Here is a 17,784-nt window from a genome sequence, read left to right on the forward strand (position 1 = left end):
GGAAATGCTGTTGAATACAGAGAATGAATGGGATGGCAACATAGAGAGTAACCCAGTTTTAGGACAGGCAGAGAAGATAACTGAGAAGGAAGTTGAGGAAGCGATAAAAGCAATGAAGATTAGAAAAGTGGGAGGGCCAACGGGAGTTGTGGGAGATATGTTGAAGGCAGCAGGAAGTTGGGGTGTGAAGAGAATGACAGAGATCTGTAATCTGGTGGTGAAAGAAGGCCACATTCCAGTGTATTGGGAACTGAGTACCCTCGTCCCTCTATACAAGGGGAAAGGTGACCCTCTGGAGTGTAGTTCGTACCGAGCGATAAAGTTATTCGAGCATGGAATGAAGGTATTGGAAAGGGTGTTGGAGAGGAGGATAAGGAAGAAAGTGACGATCGACGAAATGCAGTTTGGATTTATGCCAGGAAGAGGAACGACAGACGCGCTTTTTATTGTGAGGCAGTTGCAGGAGAAGTACATGGAGAAGAGGAAGAAGTTGTTTCTTGGGTTTGTTGATCTGGAGAAAGCATTCGATAGGGTTCCACACAAAGTATTGACATGGGCATTGAGGAAGTTAGGAGTGGAGGAATGGTTGATCAGAGTAGTGATGGCAATGTACAAAAGAGCGCGCACAGCTGTAAGGATGAAGGACGGGAACAGTGGTGAGTTTGAGGTGAAGATGGGAGTGCATCAGGGGTCGGTACTAAGTCCACCACTATTTGTAGCTGTGATGGAGGTGCTGGCTCAGAACGTAAAGGAGGGTTTACCATGGGAGTTGTTGTATGCAGATGATCTGGTGTTGATTGTGGAAAGTATGGATGGACTGAAGGAAAAGATGAACAAGTGGAAGGAATGTATGGAGGCAAAAGGTCTGAAGGTGAATATCGGAAAGACGAAGGTGATGGCAAGTGGTAAAGCATGTGGTGAGGTGGAAAGAACTGGGAAGTGGCCCTGTGCTGTGTGCAGGAAGGGTGTCGGAGTGAACTACATTCAATGTACAATGTGCGCTGAGTGGGTTCATCAAAAAGGTAGTGGTCTGAGAGGGTCATTAACCAGTGTGGCAGCTACATTCAAATGTAAGGTGTGCACAGAGGGAGCTGCAGATGGAGGAAATGTTGAGTTGGATCTTGGAGACGGGGTGAAGCTAGAAGGTGTGAAAACATTTTGCTGCCTCGGAGACATGCTGAATGGAGAAGGTGGGTCAGACTCGGCAACGGTTGCTAGAGTGAGATGTGCATGGAAGAAGTTTCGGGAACTGAGTGGCATGCTGATGAGGAGGGGAGTGTCGTTGAAGCTGAAGGGAAAGGTGTATGCTGCATGTTTGAGAAGTGTTATGATTTATGGGAGCGAGACATGGGTAATGAACGTAGAGCAGCAACGAAGGTTGGAAAGGGTGGAAATGTGAATGGTTCGATGGATGTGTGGAGTATCGTTGAGAGAAAGGAAGACAAATGATGAATTGCGAAAGATGATGGGAATGGAGCCTGTGATTGATGCTGTGAAGAGGAACAGGTTGAGATGGTTTGGTCATGTGTTGAGGAAGGATGAAAGTGACTGGTTGAGAAGAGTGATGGAAATGAATGTAGAAGGAAGTAGAGGACGGGGAAGACCGAGAAAGACTTGGCTAAAGATGGTGGAAGAAGAAATGTGGGCAAGGGGGTTAACAAGGAGAGATGCAGAAAATAGGGCAAGATGGAGAAGATTGTCACGGGGACCGCAAGGCTAACCCCCGCTCTAGCAGGGAAAATGGCCTTAAAATGCATGTTGTTGTTGTTTGTTGAATTATGACGTCATATTGGAGGCACCTATGACATCATCATTAAAATATTTTATTCCGCATGGAGAGTTCTTTACAATGAGCCATGTCTTAATTTTTTCTATTCAGCCATTTCGGAGATATGGAGGTGCAAAATTTTTCGGTTTTTCCAAGATGGCGGCCGAACCACGTGACCGATGACATCATCATTGACATATTTTATTCCCCATGGAGAGTCCTTTACAATGAGCCATGTTTCAATTTTTTCTATTCAGCACTTTTGGAGATATAGAGGTGCAAAGTTTTTTGGTTTTTCCAAGATGGCGGCCAAACCACGTGACCGATGACATCATCATTAACCTATTTTATTCCCCATGGAGAGTTCTTTACAATGAGCCATGTCTCAATTTTTTCTATTCAGCACTTTCGGAGATATAGAGGTGCAAATTTTTTTCCAAGATGGCGGCCGAACCACGTGACGGATGGCATCATAATTAACATAATTTATTCCCCATGGAGAGTTCTTTACAATGAGCCCTGTCTCAATTTTTTCTATTCAGCACTTTCGGAGATATAGAGGTGCAAAATTTTTCAGTTTTTCCAAGATGGCGGCCGAACCATGTGACCGATGACGTCATCATTATTTTTTTTCTCCACCAGTTTATGCCGTCATGTCGCTCAAGAAATTGCATCTTGATTGGATGAAGTTTTGTATTTGTCGAATTATCAAATTATGACGTCATAATGGAGGCATTGGGCGGAGAGAGATAAAAATTGGGCACAGTCTATTCCAGGGCAACTCACATATGTGTGTAAAGTATGGCGATTCTACATGCAATGGTGTGGACGTAGTACTGCGAACAGACAAACAGACATGAAAAATCAGACACCGAGGACTTGCCGGAATGTACTTTTTTGTCGGCCATTTTGGACAAATATGGCGGCCGAACAACGTGACTGATGACGTCATCATTATTTGTTTTCTAAACTAATTTATTCCTTGATGATGCTCAAGAAATTTCATCTTAATCGGGTGAAGTTTTGTATTTGTCGAATTATGACGTCATAATGGAGGCACCTATGACATCATCACAAACATATTTTATTCGCCATGGAGAGTTCTTTACAATGAGCCATGTCTCAATTTTTTATATTCAGCACTTTCGGAGATATGGAGGTGCAAAGTTTTTCGGTTTTTCCCAGATGTCGGCCGAACCACGTGACCTATGACATCCTCATTAACATATTTTATTCCCCATGGAGAGTTCTTTACAATGAGCCATGTTTCAATTTTTTCTGTTCTGCACTTTCGGAGATATGGAGGTGCAAAGTTTTTCGGTTTTTCCAAGATGTCGGCCGAACCACGTGACCTATGACATCCTCATTAACATATTTTATTCCCCATGGAGAGTTCTTTACAATGAGCCATGTTTCAATTTTTTCTGTTCTGCACTTTCGGAGATATGGAGGTGCAAAGTTCTTCTTCGGTTTTTCCAAGATGGCGGCTGAACCACGTGACTGATGACGTCATCAATTGGGCACAGTCTATTCCAGGGCAGGACAAATACGTGTGTAAAGTTTGGCGATTATAATCGTGGAACGGTGTAGACGTGCAACGGTGTAGACGTAGTACCGCAAACAGACAAACAGACGGAACAGACAGACAAACCAACAGATCAACATACTTGCTGGAATCTTTTCCGGCAAGTAACAAACAGACAGACAGGGGTGAAAACATAACCTCCATCTACCTTTGGTGGTGGAGGTAAAAATTATGAAAAAAGTTAGATTAAAAAAAAAAAAAACTATTGTGCCTCAGCCTTTGTAGCTCTGTGAAAGGCAATATTAAATGATCCCTGACCCCATTCCTTAGTGAATGTTGGGAATTGTTTTAGGCCGCCACAAAAAAAACAGAAATATATAAAATTTGATTTTCTGAAAATGCAACAGGATGGGACCAGCACCGGACAACTTTCGGTACCACTGCTGATATATGATAAAGAAGTCCAAAAAAATTAATTTCAGCATTCTCAAATCATTCAGGTTTTGTTCAATAAAATTGACATCAAATAATATCTTGTGTGAATGTGTAGGATTGTGATGAAGTGAAATGAATGGATATGGTTATGCCAATCACCTTTGTTTTGGCAAGGATGGGGGCATCCCTGTCTAACAGCATTTCAATCACTTTGTCATGTCCACTGCGAGCAGCACAATGCAGCGGGGTCAATCCGTCCTGGAGGAGAGAGAGGCATGGAAACTAAGGCCCGAGTCCAAGGCAAAAGGAAAGCTCAAACTAACCAGGAAATATCAGCCAAAGTGACCCGCAACATACGTAAATGGTTTGAACAAACTTGCGAAAGCTTCATGCAGAGATGATTCCTCCAAGTTACATCTACATCCGGTGAATACCTTTTTGAGAAGAAGACAAAACTAGCGATCACAGAACCTTTAAATTGACTAGAATTAATATGCAACGTTCAATGGGACTTGCAATGCACCAGGAGGCCTTTGTGCTCAGAAGTTTTACAAAGTTTGATGAAAACAGGAATATTTATTTTGGCAACACAGATGATAAAGGTCGTGGTGAAGTTTCATCGAAATCATGCGGGTAGTTTCGGAGAAGATACGAGTGCTTACATACCTAGGTGGGCCTGACTGACGGACACCGCGCGATGCGAAGACTTCACCTGAACTATGGTCCAGGTGAAATAAAAATTGTAAATTACCGTCCATAACTGATCAGCATATATTGAAAAGATGAAACAGCAACAGAACAAAATAGGGAAGCAATTGGGGAGGATGGACAGGGGAAAACACAAAACTGTAACCTGGAAATGAAGACTTTGGGGTGGGTTAATGGAGGTACAAAAGATTATGGGTAAGATCTGAAAAGGATGTGAACAGGCATATTCAAACAGGCATTTAGTTTCTTTTCAAATCATTTTTCATATGACACTGGTTCCTAGCTTAAAGAAAGAAGCAATAAAATTATGGTGTGTGTGTGTGTGTGTGTGTGTGTGTGTGTGTGTGTGTGTGTGTGTGTGTGTGTGTGTGTGTGTGTGTGTGTGTGTATTTTTGGGTGGTGTGTGCATGTTTGAGTACATGGGTGTGTGTATGCAAAATATGTGCAATACGGTCATGCACACAAGATGCGGGCACACAACATACAACTTACAGCATGTCACACATAACCTGTATATATATATATACAGTGCATTAAGAAAGTATTCAGACCCCTTCACTTTTTTCACATTTTGTTATGTTGCAGCCTTATGCTGAAATCGTTTAAATTCATTTTTTCCCTCATCAATCTACACAATACGCCACAATGACGAAGAGAAAACAGGATTTTAGAAAGTTTTGCAAATTTATTAAAAATAAAAAACTGAAATATCACATTTACATAAGTATTCAGACCCTTTGCGATGACACTTGAAATTTAGCTCAGGTGCCTCCCATTTCTCTTGATCATCTTTGACATGTTTCTACACCTTGATTGGAGTCTACCTGTGGTAAATTCAATTGATTGGACGTGATTTGGAAAGGCACACACCTGTCTATATAAGGTCTCACAGCTGACGATGCATATCAGAGCAAAAACCAAGCCATGAGGTCGAAGGAACTGCCTGCAGAGCTCAGAGACAGGATTGTGTCGAGGCACAGATCTGGGGAAGCCGACAAAAAAATCTCTGCTGCATTGAAAGACACATGAAAGCCAGCTTGGAGTTTGCAAAAAAGCACCTAAAGGACTCTCAGACTGTGAAAAACAAGATTCTGTGGGCTTTCATGTGTCTTTCACTGAGGAGAGGCTTCCGTCGGGCCACTCTGCCATAAAGCCCAGATCAGTGGAGTGTTGCAGTGATGGTTGTCCTTCTGGAAGTTTCTCCCATCTCCACACAGGATCTCTGGAGATCAACCAGAGTGACCATCGGGTTCTTGGTCACCTCTCTTACCAAGGCCCTTCTCCCCCGATTGCTCAGTTTGGCCGGGCGGCCAGCTCTAGGAAGAGTCCTGGTTGTTCCAAACTTCTTCCATTTAAGAATGATGGAGGCCACTGTGCTCTTGGGAACCTTCAATGCAGCAGAATTTTTTTTTGTAGGCTTCCCCAGATCTGTGCCTCGACACAATCCTGTCTCTGACCTCTGCAGGCAGTTCCTTCGACCTCATGGCTTGGTTTTTGCTCTGATATGCATTGTCCGCTGTGAGACCTTATATAGACTGGTGTGTGCCTTTGCAAATCATGTCCAATCAATTGAATTTACCATAGGTGGACTCCAATGAAGGTGTAGAAACATCTCAAAGATGATCAAGAGAAATGGGAGGCACCTAAGCTAAATTTCAAGTGTCATAGCAAAGGGTATGAATACTGTCGTGCGGACCCTTCGGTTAACACCAGGGCTCACGGATGGACCAGAACGGCTTTAACGGAGGTGACGATCAATACGGAATCTACTTATGTAGCGTGGGAAGAAAAAGGAAAGTGGAAGCTGCGGTAAAAGCACGTACCTGTGGAAGGCGAACGAACTCAAACAGAACCAGATTTGTGGGGAATGGAAAATAATACAAGGGTTTATTTAATCAAAGGTCGGGACAGGGAAACGCGATGATAGATATAATTCCTAAATTGGAATCAAACACACCAACTTCAGAAACGAACAAGGGAAGATGATTAATAAAAAGAAACGTCGTGTACTGTAAAATGTTCTGTGTGTTCGGCCTTATCTTGTCTGTCGTCTTGTATTGTCAGCCGTCCAAACACGGCTCCGTTCGGCCCCGCTCGTGCGCCACCAGGCCTCGCTCCAAGCTCCAATCGGTCGCACACCACGAGGTCCCTCGCTCCAAACTCCAAAAGCACCGATCGCACACGAGGCCCCAAAGCACCAAAAGCACCGCTCCAAGCACCACGCAGATGGCGAGCCAAGACCACCAGGACCTCTCAAGACCAAGAAGAAAAACGCAGAGAGCACAAGACAGCCAGGGAGGGACGTGCTGCAAGAGGGTTCGAGCTGCAAGAGCAAGCGACTCGATGTGCCAGACGCAAGAGTCGCAAGAGGGTTAATGTCGTTTGCCGCGCCCCTATATAACCTTGCGGCAGTGACGTCAGCCTTGGTGCGCCACCCAATCAGTGCCCTCCACCGAATCACAGGCCTGTAGCGTGGTCATAGCTCGTGCTACTCGAGGCCTGCCGGAGGTGTAGCTGGCTGCGGCCCATGCGGCGGTGCCCTGAACTGGCCTCTTGCCTGTTTTCTTCCGAAGTCCTTGTCAGGGAAGGGAATTATTTAATGTTGTACTACAGGGCCTGTCGAAGTGGCTAAATGAGTGCATTGCCATAAGGGACAAAGGTTTGATTTCCAGGTTTAACACACAGGGGTTTATCTTTAATCCCTACACTATCTAACACTCGCACATCCTGGTATGTTCACAGGTATACATCTAAACCCGACAAACCGGACTACACAGAACTTATTACAAGGTAGATTCCCTATCGTGACAGTCGAAGCATGTTACCTATTCAGATCTATTTGGCTCTCGATATTCCTTTACCCTACCGACATAACACAGCCCTCCCCCTGGAACCGTAGCTCCTGCCAGGTTCACTGCAGGCGCTACCATTCCGTCTTAACACTTACTGTCTCACACATACTTAGCCTATGAAATAAATCAGGAGGGCTGTGGGAAGTGAGTCGGACTTCCTACATATACTCCTTAACATGCTAATCCCCTTAACAATCATGCAAGTATGTACATTTCAAATATTCGTTGCTCCTGCGGAGGGAGGAAACAAACAACACTCAAAATCGAACTTAACCACAAAACTTAACAAACTCACATAAAATCAGAAACTCCACTAAACATCTGTACATACCCCAGTCTACAGACTGCATCCCCCGGTGGATGCCACAAGACACAACCTTACCTGCGGGGCCATCCCAATGCACCCCTAAATTTCCGCGGGTCCTGTCCAGGTGTTACAGGTGAGTGACATGGCTCGGTAGATTTCGCCCTCATTCATGCAACACAAACCCCTTATCCACGCATACTCATTACAAAAATCATCACACAAAATCATAACCAAGCACTTATTCAATATACCCCCCTGCAGGACCATGGCATTGGTGTCACATTCATGTGTGCATTTCTCTCAACGAGGCAGCGGGGAGGCACCGCACAACAAGATGGTGGGGGCACTTCAGGCTGTGGTGCCCGCAGTCCCAAAACAAGTCAACCGACTTACAAGTTCATTGCCCCCCCCCCCCCTTTACCTCTTGGCCCCGTGACAGCCCAACAGCCCGATCCGCTGTTACCCCGCCGGTGAGGGTCTCCACACACCAGGCTCCATTGCCTCCTGCTGCCGCGCAGCTCCACGGGTCGCCGGGGGTCTCCTTTACCCCAGGGCGCCAAACCAGACCCTCCACCGACGAGCTCCAATTTCCAGATACCACTGGCTGCCAGGGGTAATTGCCGCAGAGGGGGGCCGCAGGCATCGCTCCTAAGAGCCTGATCTGTACCTGCGGACACACACACCTTCCCCACCCACAAGATCCCAAAACACACTTTCTCCCCCGCTGCCATTCCATTTTCCAACACAATTCCATGAGAAGATGTTACAAAAGATTTGCCATGGCCTGCCCTTTGTGAAATCCCAATTCACATTTAAATCACATTTTCAAAACCACATTTCAAAGCTCAATAATCATTACTCACTCTCCATTATCTCCACTCTCACGACCACATGAAAACACCAAACCTCCACACATAAACACACGCCACCCACATGACTGTGTGGCCCACATTCCATCCCCCTCACCGACCGTGTCATCACTCACACCCGCCCCCAACTCCAAATTATATGTCCCCAAAATTTCTATAGCAAGTCCTGAAGCCTGGGACAGTACACTTCAAAACACTCGCCTCAAGTGCAGGTAGTTGAAGGTTGGTCAGACCCAAAGTGCCATCCACCCTTCACAATCCCAAGATTTATCACTGGGCCTATCAAATTGTCATCAAATTTCACTTTTCTCCCCACTATTCTGGCAGGTATGTGGGTCAGCATCCAACGGTGATTATCACTACACAACTACATGTGGCTACGACAGCTCCGCACCTCTACCATGCAAGGGTCATCGGGACAAGGTGAGCAGTCAAAATGCCAACATGGCCATGAGTGTCCATAAGGGTGAGACCCACCATCCATCCTTCGGGCCCCCCTGCGAGGAACACAGCTGCACCAGCCCCAGCTGGCCAATGTGGTGAGCACCTGCTGCCAACACACATTACCGCACGCACAACCTCAGCCCTGGGGGGCACGGTCGCAGTGGGTGGCACCCCTACAGACACCTCCCCTGCACCTCCACATCATCCCCCAGTCCGACCACATGCAGCCCCCAGTGCCCACCCACACTTGACCACACCAAGGTCCAGTCAACAGCCATGCTCCACCAGGAGATCCACCCAGAAGACATGGTCCACACACCTCGGAGACGCACAGCACCACGTTGACCCCCAGAGCCCCAACTCCATCCCCATGATCCCACGTCCCAAATATTGGCGCAGTCGCCCCCGCAACCAGTTGAAAGCTGTGTCCTGCTGCCCTATCAATTTTATCACAGCCTCCAACACTTTGGTCTGCACACCTGGATCAATAATGGTGTCACTGTGCAGTGACCACCATGCCATTTCAAAATTCACCCTTAAATTTGCATATAACCCCGAGATTACCCATGCCAAACATTTTTCACATTTTAGGAAACTCACCAAAGAAAGATGCTTTGCCATACACATGCCAGCCGAGCATGGCCCATATTCTCGGCACGTTACAAATTCCCTATTCAACAACCCCATGGCTCTCTTCCCAAACCGAGAGTCCATAAATCATAGCAGAACATCTGTGGAAGGTCACTCTCATACCATCACGTTCCACAGATGCCCCAATGGTTGTCCGGCACGCTATCTCCATCCCTGTCCATGCGGTTCGACCTGCGTCCATAGCCCAGCACAGCATGGCAGGTCACCACATGCTGGCTGTCCCAGAGTCTCAGGGAGAGGGTGTCAGGCCGCATGCCCGGGTGGTCACTACATCAGGCCCAAGTTGGCCGTCCGCGGTGCCACCACCAAAACGCGACCCACAACACCTCCACCTAGTGGTCCTCAATATTTGCCATCCCAGGCTTGAGAAACCACCCTGGACCCCCTGGAGGTCTTAACCCTCACCAGGGTCCAGTGACCCTGTCGGCCCGAGCCACCCGCTCGGACGGTGCCCAGACGGACAAGGGACGCCACACTCCACCAGACCCCCCCGTGGGGCCCAGGTCGTACCATGACACCCATGGCTGGACCCCACGCCCAAATCTCGCCAGCACAGCCCCCCAGCTGGGTGGCATACCCAAATTTTGAAAGGGGCAAATTTTGCCCGAGGCCATCACCAATGACCTCTCCATGTCCAAATCCCGCAGCCCGGGGACAAACTCCAACCAAGGGTGCTCCAAATCAATTCCCCATTTTAATTTAATTTTAAATTTCCTTTTTGGAAATTTTCATTTCCACTGCCAAACCGCAGCTGCAGGTAACAACTCCCTCGGGTTGTTCTGCCCCTTCCTGCAGCTGCTCTAAATTCACTACGGGGACCAAATTTTCCGAGGCTCGACCTCCCGACTCTCCAATGTCCAAATCCAGCCCGGAGCCAACACACTCCCCCAACTGGTTCTGCAATTTCGGAGCCTCTGTTGTCAAATTGCAGTGTACAGTGAGGGCCCCCTCGGTCATTCCAACCTCCTCCTCGGACCGGCTCACCTCATTCCCCAAACTCCTTTAGGCCCAGTCAACCTCCACCTCCATGGGACTGTCCCAGGTCCCCAGCCGCTGGATCAAATCATCCTCATCCCCCATAATTTGCGGCCCTGACAGGCTTTCCCCAATAAATACCCGGTCCGGCTCCATCACCCGGACCCCCACTAATGTTACCCCCTCTTGCTCTGCACCACCGCACTGGTGCTGCAAGGATTCAAATCCATCCCCCGGTTGGGGTGTTGTGACATCCACCCGGTCCCGACAAACCTCCAGGCCAGCAGGTGGGAAACATCCTCCATTTACTTCCAAACATTCCAAATTTCCTTCCCCATTCACCTGTGGGCACTCCATGCTCACCTGTTGGCATTCCATGGCTACCTGTACACATTCCCCATCTACCTGTAAATTTGCAGTCCCCCGTTTCAATTCGCTCGTACATTCATCAATTTTAATTCCCATTCGTTCAATGTGTCCCTCCAATCGATCACTCATTCCCTTCATTCCTTCCCTAAATTAATTCCCCTGGGACTCCATTTTTCCCTCCAACCGCTCACCCTGAGCCTCCATTTTATTGTTCATTTCTCCCATCTCATTACTCATTCCCTCCATTTTTCCCTCCAACCGCTCACCCTGAGCCTTCATTTCATTCCTTTGGGCATCAATTTTATTTTCCCATCGTGCCATAAATTGCATTAAGGCCTGGCTGTCTATGGAGGCCGTCTCTACGGTGGGGGAAGTTTCAACACTACTCTCTACCCCAACTACATCCGACTCACTCACAATGCTTCCTTCCTCCATATTGCCCACTTCCTCCATCCATAAAGGAGGTCGCTTTCCCGCACGGCTCTTACAACAGGAATAAAATTAAATTTAATGACGCGCCGTCAGCGTCTCGTAAGCCCAATCGACTATTCCAATTTATCGCCTCTGACTAAAAAAAATTTGTTTCCAAATTCTCCACACTCCTTCACACCAAATTTTACTACGGGGTTCAAATCCCACTCCTGACACCAGTTGTCGTGCGGACCCTTCGGTTAACACCAGGGCTCGCGGATGGACCAGAATAGCTTTAACGGAGGTGACGATCAATACGGATTCTACTTATGCAGCGCGGGAAGAAGAAGGAAAGTGGAAGCTGCGGTAAAAGTGCATACCTGTGGAAGGCGAACGAACTCAAACAGAACCAGATTTGTGGGGAATGGAAAATAATACAAGGGTTTATTTAATCAAAGGTCGGGATAGGGAAACGCGATGATAAATCTAATTCCTAAATTGGGATCCCACCACCGACTTCGGAAACGAACAAGGGAAGATGAATTAATAAAAAGAAACGTCGTGTACTGTAAAATGTTCTGTGGGTGCGGCCTTATCTTATCTGTCGTCTTGTATTGTCTGCCGTCCAAACACGGCTCCGTTCGGCCCCGCTCGCGCACCACCAGGCCTCGCTCCAAGCTCCAATCGATCGCACACCACGAGGTCCCTCGCTCCAAACTCCAAAAGCATCGATCGCACACGAGGCCCCAAAGCACTAAAAGCACCGCTCCAAGCACCACGCAGATGGCGAGCCGAGACCACCAGGACCTCTCAAGACCAAGAGGAAAAACGCAGAGAGCACAAGACAGCCAGGGAGGGACGTGCTGCAAGAGGGTTCGAGCTGCAAGAGCAAGAGAGACTCGATGTGCCAGACGGAAGAGTCGCAAGAGGGAAAATGTCGTTCAGCGCGCCCCTATATAACCTTGCAGTGGTGACGTCAGCCTTGGCGTGCTACCCAATCAGTGCCCTCCACCGAATCACAGGCCTGTAGCGTGGTCATAACTCGTGCTACTCGAGGCCTGCCGGAGGTGTAGCTGGCTGCGGCCCATGCGGCGGTGCCCTGAACTGGCCTCTTGCATGTTTTCTTCCGAAGTCCTTGTCAGGGAAGGGAATTATTTAATGTTGTACTACAGGGCCTGTCTAAGTGTCTAAATGAGTGCATTGCCATAAGGGACAAAGGTTTGATTACCAGGTTTAACACACAGGGGTTTATCTTTATCCCTACACTATCTAACACTCGCACATCCTGGTATGTTCACAGGTATACATCTTAACCCGACAAACCGGACTACACAGAACCTATTACAAGGTACATTCCCTATCGCAACAGTTGAAGCATGTTACCTATTCAGATCTACCTGGCTCTAGATATTCCTTTACTCTACCGACATAACAATACTTTTGTCAATGTGATATTTCAGTTTTTTATTTTTAATAAATTTGCAAAACTTTCTAAAATCCTGCTTTCTCTTTGTCATTATGGGGTATTGAGTGTAGATTGATGAGGGAAAAAATGAATTTAAACGATTTCAGCATGAGGCTGCAACATAACAAAATGTGAAAAAAGTGACGGGGTCTGAATACTTTCTGAATGCACTGTACAACAGAACATGTGCAAAATATGTATGTGTATATAATGCATAGGCCGAAAAATAATGTGTGCATACAATACACAGCATATGATGTCACACAAAACAAAACAAAAGAAAACATGCCAAAGCAAAACCAAAACCAAAGCCAAAGCCAAACATGTGTAGAAACCATAATGGTTCATGTGCACCGGCAAATCAGCAACCGTGTGTGTGTGTGTGTGTGTGTGTGTGTGTGTGTGTGTGTGTGTGTGTGTGTGTGTGTGTGTGTGTGTGTGTGTGTGTGTGTGCGCGAGCATGTGTGCGTTACCGCTACCGGTCCTCATCTTTCTCAGGCCCACATTCCACTCAGTCCGCCAAATCGCAGCCCCCCACCCCCCTCCCCTCTTACCTGGGTCCACCAAATCTCAGGCCCTCCAACCACTCAGGTCCGTCCAATCTCAAGCCACACTTCCACTCGGGTCTGCCAAATCTCAGGCCCTCCTCCCACTCAGGTCCGTCAGCCCCCCTCCTACTTGTGTCCACCAAATCTCAGGCCTCCCTCCCACTTGGGTCCATCAAATCTAAACCCCCCCCCCCCCTCCGACTCGGGTCCGCCAAATCTCAGGCTCCCCCTCCCACTCGGGTCCACCAAATCTGAAGCCACACTTCCACTCGGGTCCGCCAAATCTCAGGCCCCCCTCCTACTTGGGTCCGCCAGCCCCCCTCCCACTTGTGTCTGCCAAATCTCAGGCCCCTTTCCCACTTGGGTCCGCCAGATCTCAGGCCCCCCTCATACTCGGGTCTGCCATATCTCACGCCACACTTCCACTCGGGTCCGCAAAATCTCAGGCCCGCCTTACACGAGGGTCCATGTGTGTGTGTGTTTGTGTGTGTTGTTAGTTATCTCCATTTGCGGGTTTCAGGTGGAACGGAGTCCAGTCCTCCCAGGACCCAAAGTCTCCACATCCTCTTCAGGAAGGGATCATGGTTCATGGACCAAACTGTTCAACATTTTCAGAGTTTTGTTCCCAGGGGTCTTTTCAGGATCTTCACCAAACCCCGGATTGCCTCCAGTTGTAGATCATTTGTGGAAATATTCCTGGGGATGGTTTCTAAAATTTCAGTGAGGTTCGTCTTCATCATTTCTGTTGCTCCAATTATCGCTGGTACAATTTTGATGCTCTTCACCTTCCAAGATCTCTTGACCTCACTTTTGAGGTTCTGGTATTTGGTCATTTTCTTGATTTCTGCGTTGTTTAGGCCAAAATTGCTGGGTACTGATATCTCAATTATTAATGCTGTCTTTTCCTTTTTGTTCCTGGGTACAATGTCCGGACGCAATGCTTTGTTTTCTATATTCACGCTCGATGGAATCATCAGGTCGTACGTGAGCATGACGTCATCATTTTCAATGATTGCCCTTGGTTCGTGTTTCCATGAGTTTTCTGGTTCTGGGATGTTTACATTTTTACAGATATGCCAATGATCACTTTGCATACATTGTTGTGCCAAATTGCATCCGATGGTCTGTTGAGAATTTCACATACTCAGCTAGTTCTACAATCGTCGCTTTGTGCACCTGGTTGAATTCCATCAAGCCGCTCACTCCCTCTCGTCTCAGCAGGTACATTCTCAGGATGCACTGGTTTTTGTAAAACATTTTGTGGATGGTAAGGACTATTCTTGTTTTGATGTCTAACTTGCTGATTTATGATTGGGCCCAGTTTATTATTCCGCAGCTATATTGGAACACTGGTACTGCAAGCTGGTTTATGGCTTTGATTTTGTTTCCTGGGGAGAGGTATGTTTTTTGGATCAGCATCGTTCTACGTAGTTATTCTTTGGAGATTGTTTTGCGTATTTTTTAAGACAAATTTGGTGGCCCTCTTCTACTCCGAGGTATTTGTATGATGCTTCGTTTTCTAACTGCTGTGTTGTTGTTTCAAGGTGAATTTTATGTTGTCTGTTTTTGTTGGTTTACCCTATATAAATGTGCACTTAACACACTTATCTAGGCCCAATTCCATTTGAATGTCCTTGGAAAACCGTTTTACTAGTTTTAGTTGTTTTGTCAATTTTTTGTCATTTGATGCGAAGAGCTTCATATTATCCATGTATAGTAGATGTGTCACCTTTCCTATTTCTTTGGATGTTCTTCTATTGGTTGTTAGGGTGTATCCATGCCCTGTCCTTGTTCATTGATGAGGTTACTTAATGGGTCCAGAGCCAGACAAATCAGAAGAGGGGAAAGACTGTCTTCCTGGAAGATTCCACGCCGTATTTTTACATCTGGTATTTCAATATTCTCTTCTGAGTGCTGTAATAATATCAATGTGATATTCCAAAGCTCCATTGCTTTCTCAATCAATTTGATTATTTGGGGATTGATTTTGTATATTTACAAGCATTTTATCATCCACGAATGTGGGACACTGTCAAAAGCTTTCTTATAGTCTATCCAGACGGTGGATAATTTAGTTCTTTACATTTTGCAATTTTCAAGTTTGGCCTTGTTCAGTAATAGCTGATCAATTGTTCTATAACACCTCTCTTACATCCCTTTTGTTCTGCCTCTAAACCTCCTTGCTGTGTAAGATGATGGTACATCATTTCGGTGATGATTCCTATCAGCAGTTTGGTTGTGGTTGGAAGACATGTTATCGGTCAGTATTTGTGGGGAAGTTGGGTTACCTCCGATATTTGGTATGAGAAAGGTGTTCCCTTTTTTCTTTTTCTTTTTTTGTATACTGAATCGAGGCTCGTGAAAGAGCTGACGTTTACTTCACAAACAAATCAACCAGACAAACAAAATATATAAAAAGAGGGAGCGGAAGACAAGAGAAGGGGAAGCACACAAACACTTGAGAGCACACAACATTTAAGAGCAGGGAGATGTGTGGGAGGGAGAGGGCTTGGGGGGAGGAGGCGTTGGAAGGGGGGGTGGGGGGGTGGAAGAAGTAAAAAACACAAGGACACCAAGGACTTCCAGGACAGAAGTTGGTATTTCAAAAAAGTGGAATTGGGGTGAAATTAGTGGGGATAGAAAAGAGCAAGGTTTTGGATGGGGGAAGATAAGAGATGGTGGTGAACAGCTGTTTTAAAGACCTGGAGGGTGGAGTGGGATTGCAGAGAGTGAGGGAGTTTGTTCCAGAGGCGGGAGAAAAGAGGATGAAGGAGTGAAGGTGAGCAGAGAGTCTTGATTTTGGCAGTTTAACCATAAGAGGGTTGCAGGCAGATCTTGTGTGACCTGTAGGAATATTTGGGGGACAGAGCCCAGAGAGAGCTGGGGGGGCAAGGCCAGAGAGGAGTCGGTAGAAAACGGAAAGACCACCAACCTGCCTGCGGTGAGTGAGTGAGAGGCCCTTGGAGTTAGCTTCATCACGGGAGATTCCAATGATTCTGAATGCTTTGGTTTCAACAGCGTGAAGACGAGCTAGGTGTGAGGCAGGAGCACCAACCCAGAGGGGAGAGCAGTATTCCATTGAGCTGCAGAGTATTATACTATGAGCTATGAGTATATGAGCTCATATGAGTATATGAGCTATGAGTATACTATGAGCAGTATTCCATCCCTTCTATGAGCCACTCATCCACTGCCTTTTCCTCTTGGATCAGTTCGTTAAAGTTCTTGGCATAATGAATGTGAAGAGCATCAAGTTGTTTTTGCCAGAAATTTGGAATTCCATCTCAGCCTGGGCTTTTGAAGTTTGGCATTTTTTGAAGTTGTTTTTTTGCGTTTCTCTTCATCATTAATCAATGGGGGAATTTCCTCGAGTTGTTGCTTCTTCTTTTCCAAGTTTGGGATCCACTTTGCTTCCTTGTTATGTTCTTTTCAATCTTCTAAAATTCCTTTCCAGAATCTTTCAAACATGTGGTTTTGTTTTCTCCTGTTGTTTCCTTCTTCATTTCTATTTTGAGTTTGTTTTCAGCACCCAAGCACTCGAGGTATTTGTCTTTGATTTTGTGTGTGTGGGGGTGGGGGGTGGTGTTTATTCGTTGTATTCTCTATTTTAGTTTTGGGTGTCTGTTTCCTTTCCTGAACTGTTGTATTTGTCCTACTTGCTTCTGCAGTTGCTCTCTTTGTGTCTCCAATCTCTGTCTCCAAGGTGGAATTTGGTTTATATTTGTAAGGCCTGGTGTTTTCTTCGTCTGGTGTTGTTTGCCCGTTACTTTTGTTATGGATTCGTCACTTCCGCTGGGGTGGTTTTCACCCACTGGACATGTTTCTGATATTATGTATTATTATTAGTTTCACAAGGTTTATTATTCACGAACGGTTATCAAAAGTTAAAAAGGATAACTGTAAGTGAAACAAGAAACTGAAGGAGAAGACAATGAGGAAGAGGAAGGAGGGCGAACCAAGTGGGAGAGGACGCGTGACGTCAGCGCTCCGTAACGAGCCAGGTCTACCGAAAGCCGCGAGGGGATTTTGAGTTCCTGGAAGGAACATCCGGCGATAAGAATATTCGCTGGAGTGGAGAAATCTGCGTAGACAGATTTGGGGCGCTGACATTCCGACGAATCCTTGCCTCGTCGCATCGGCTCAAGCCAGAGCCATCTGCCATCTTGAACTCCGTGCGTCGGACACCTGTGAACGTTTGCTTCGTGTCATCTTCACCCCCAACATCCTACCGTCTGTCGGGGATGAGTGGGTGCGACCGCTTCGTCTCCAATTACGTTGCGGTTTGCTGAGGGAGCGGTGAAGGTGCGCCTCTGGAGGATGCCGTTGTACAGTTTGGCGGGAAGAGCACCCTTGCCCACTGTACACGCTTCGGATATCGACAGGAGAGCGAGATTCGGGCTTCGACCGGATTTCGTTCCATCGACTGCTGGAGCGAATCCCATTCGCCTTGGGAAAAG

General features: G+C 46.7%; 1 protein-coding gene across 1 annotated transcript in view; it reads right to left on the bottom strand.

Annotated features, from left to right (window-relative positions):
- LOC137433066 (ankyrin-3) overlaps positions 1–17,784 on the bottom strand; it is a 482,046-nt gene that overhangs the window by 222,805 nt on the left and 241,457 nt on the right. Inside the window, exon 9 of the mRNA XM_078784014.1 lies at positions 3,888–3,986. Coding sequence (XP_078640140.1) covers positions 3,888–3,986 — 99 coding nt within the window. The remainder of the gene's footprint in view (positions 1–3,887; positions 3,987–17,784) is intronic.

The sequence above is a fragment of the Myxine glutinosa genome, chromosome 8, assembly GCF_964187855.1.
Source record: "Myxine glutinosa chromosome 8, kmMyxGlut1.1, whole genome shotgun sequence".
In the NCBI taxonomy this organism is placed as follows: domain Eukaryota; kingdom Metazoa; phylum Chordata; class Myxini; order Myxiniformes; family Myxinidae; genus Myxine; species Myxine glutinosa.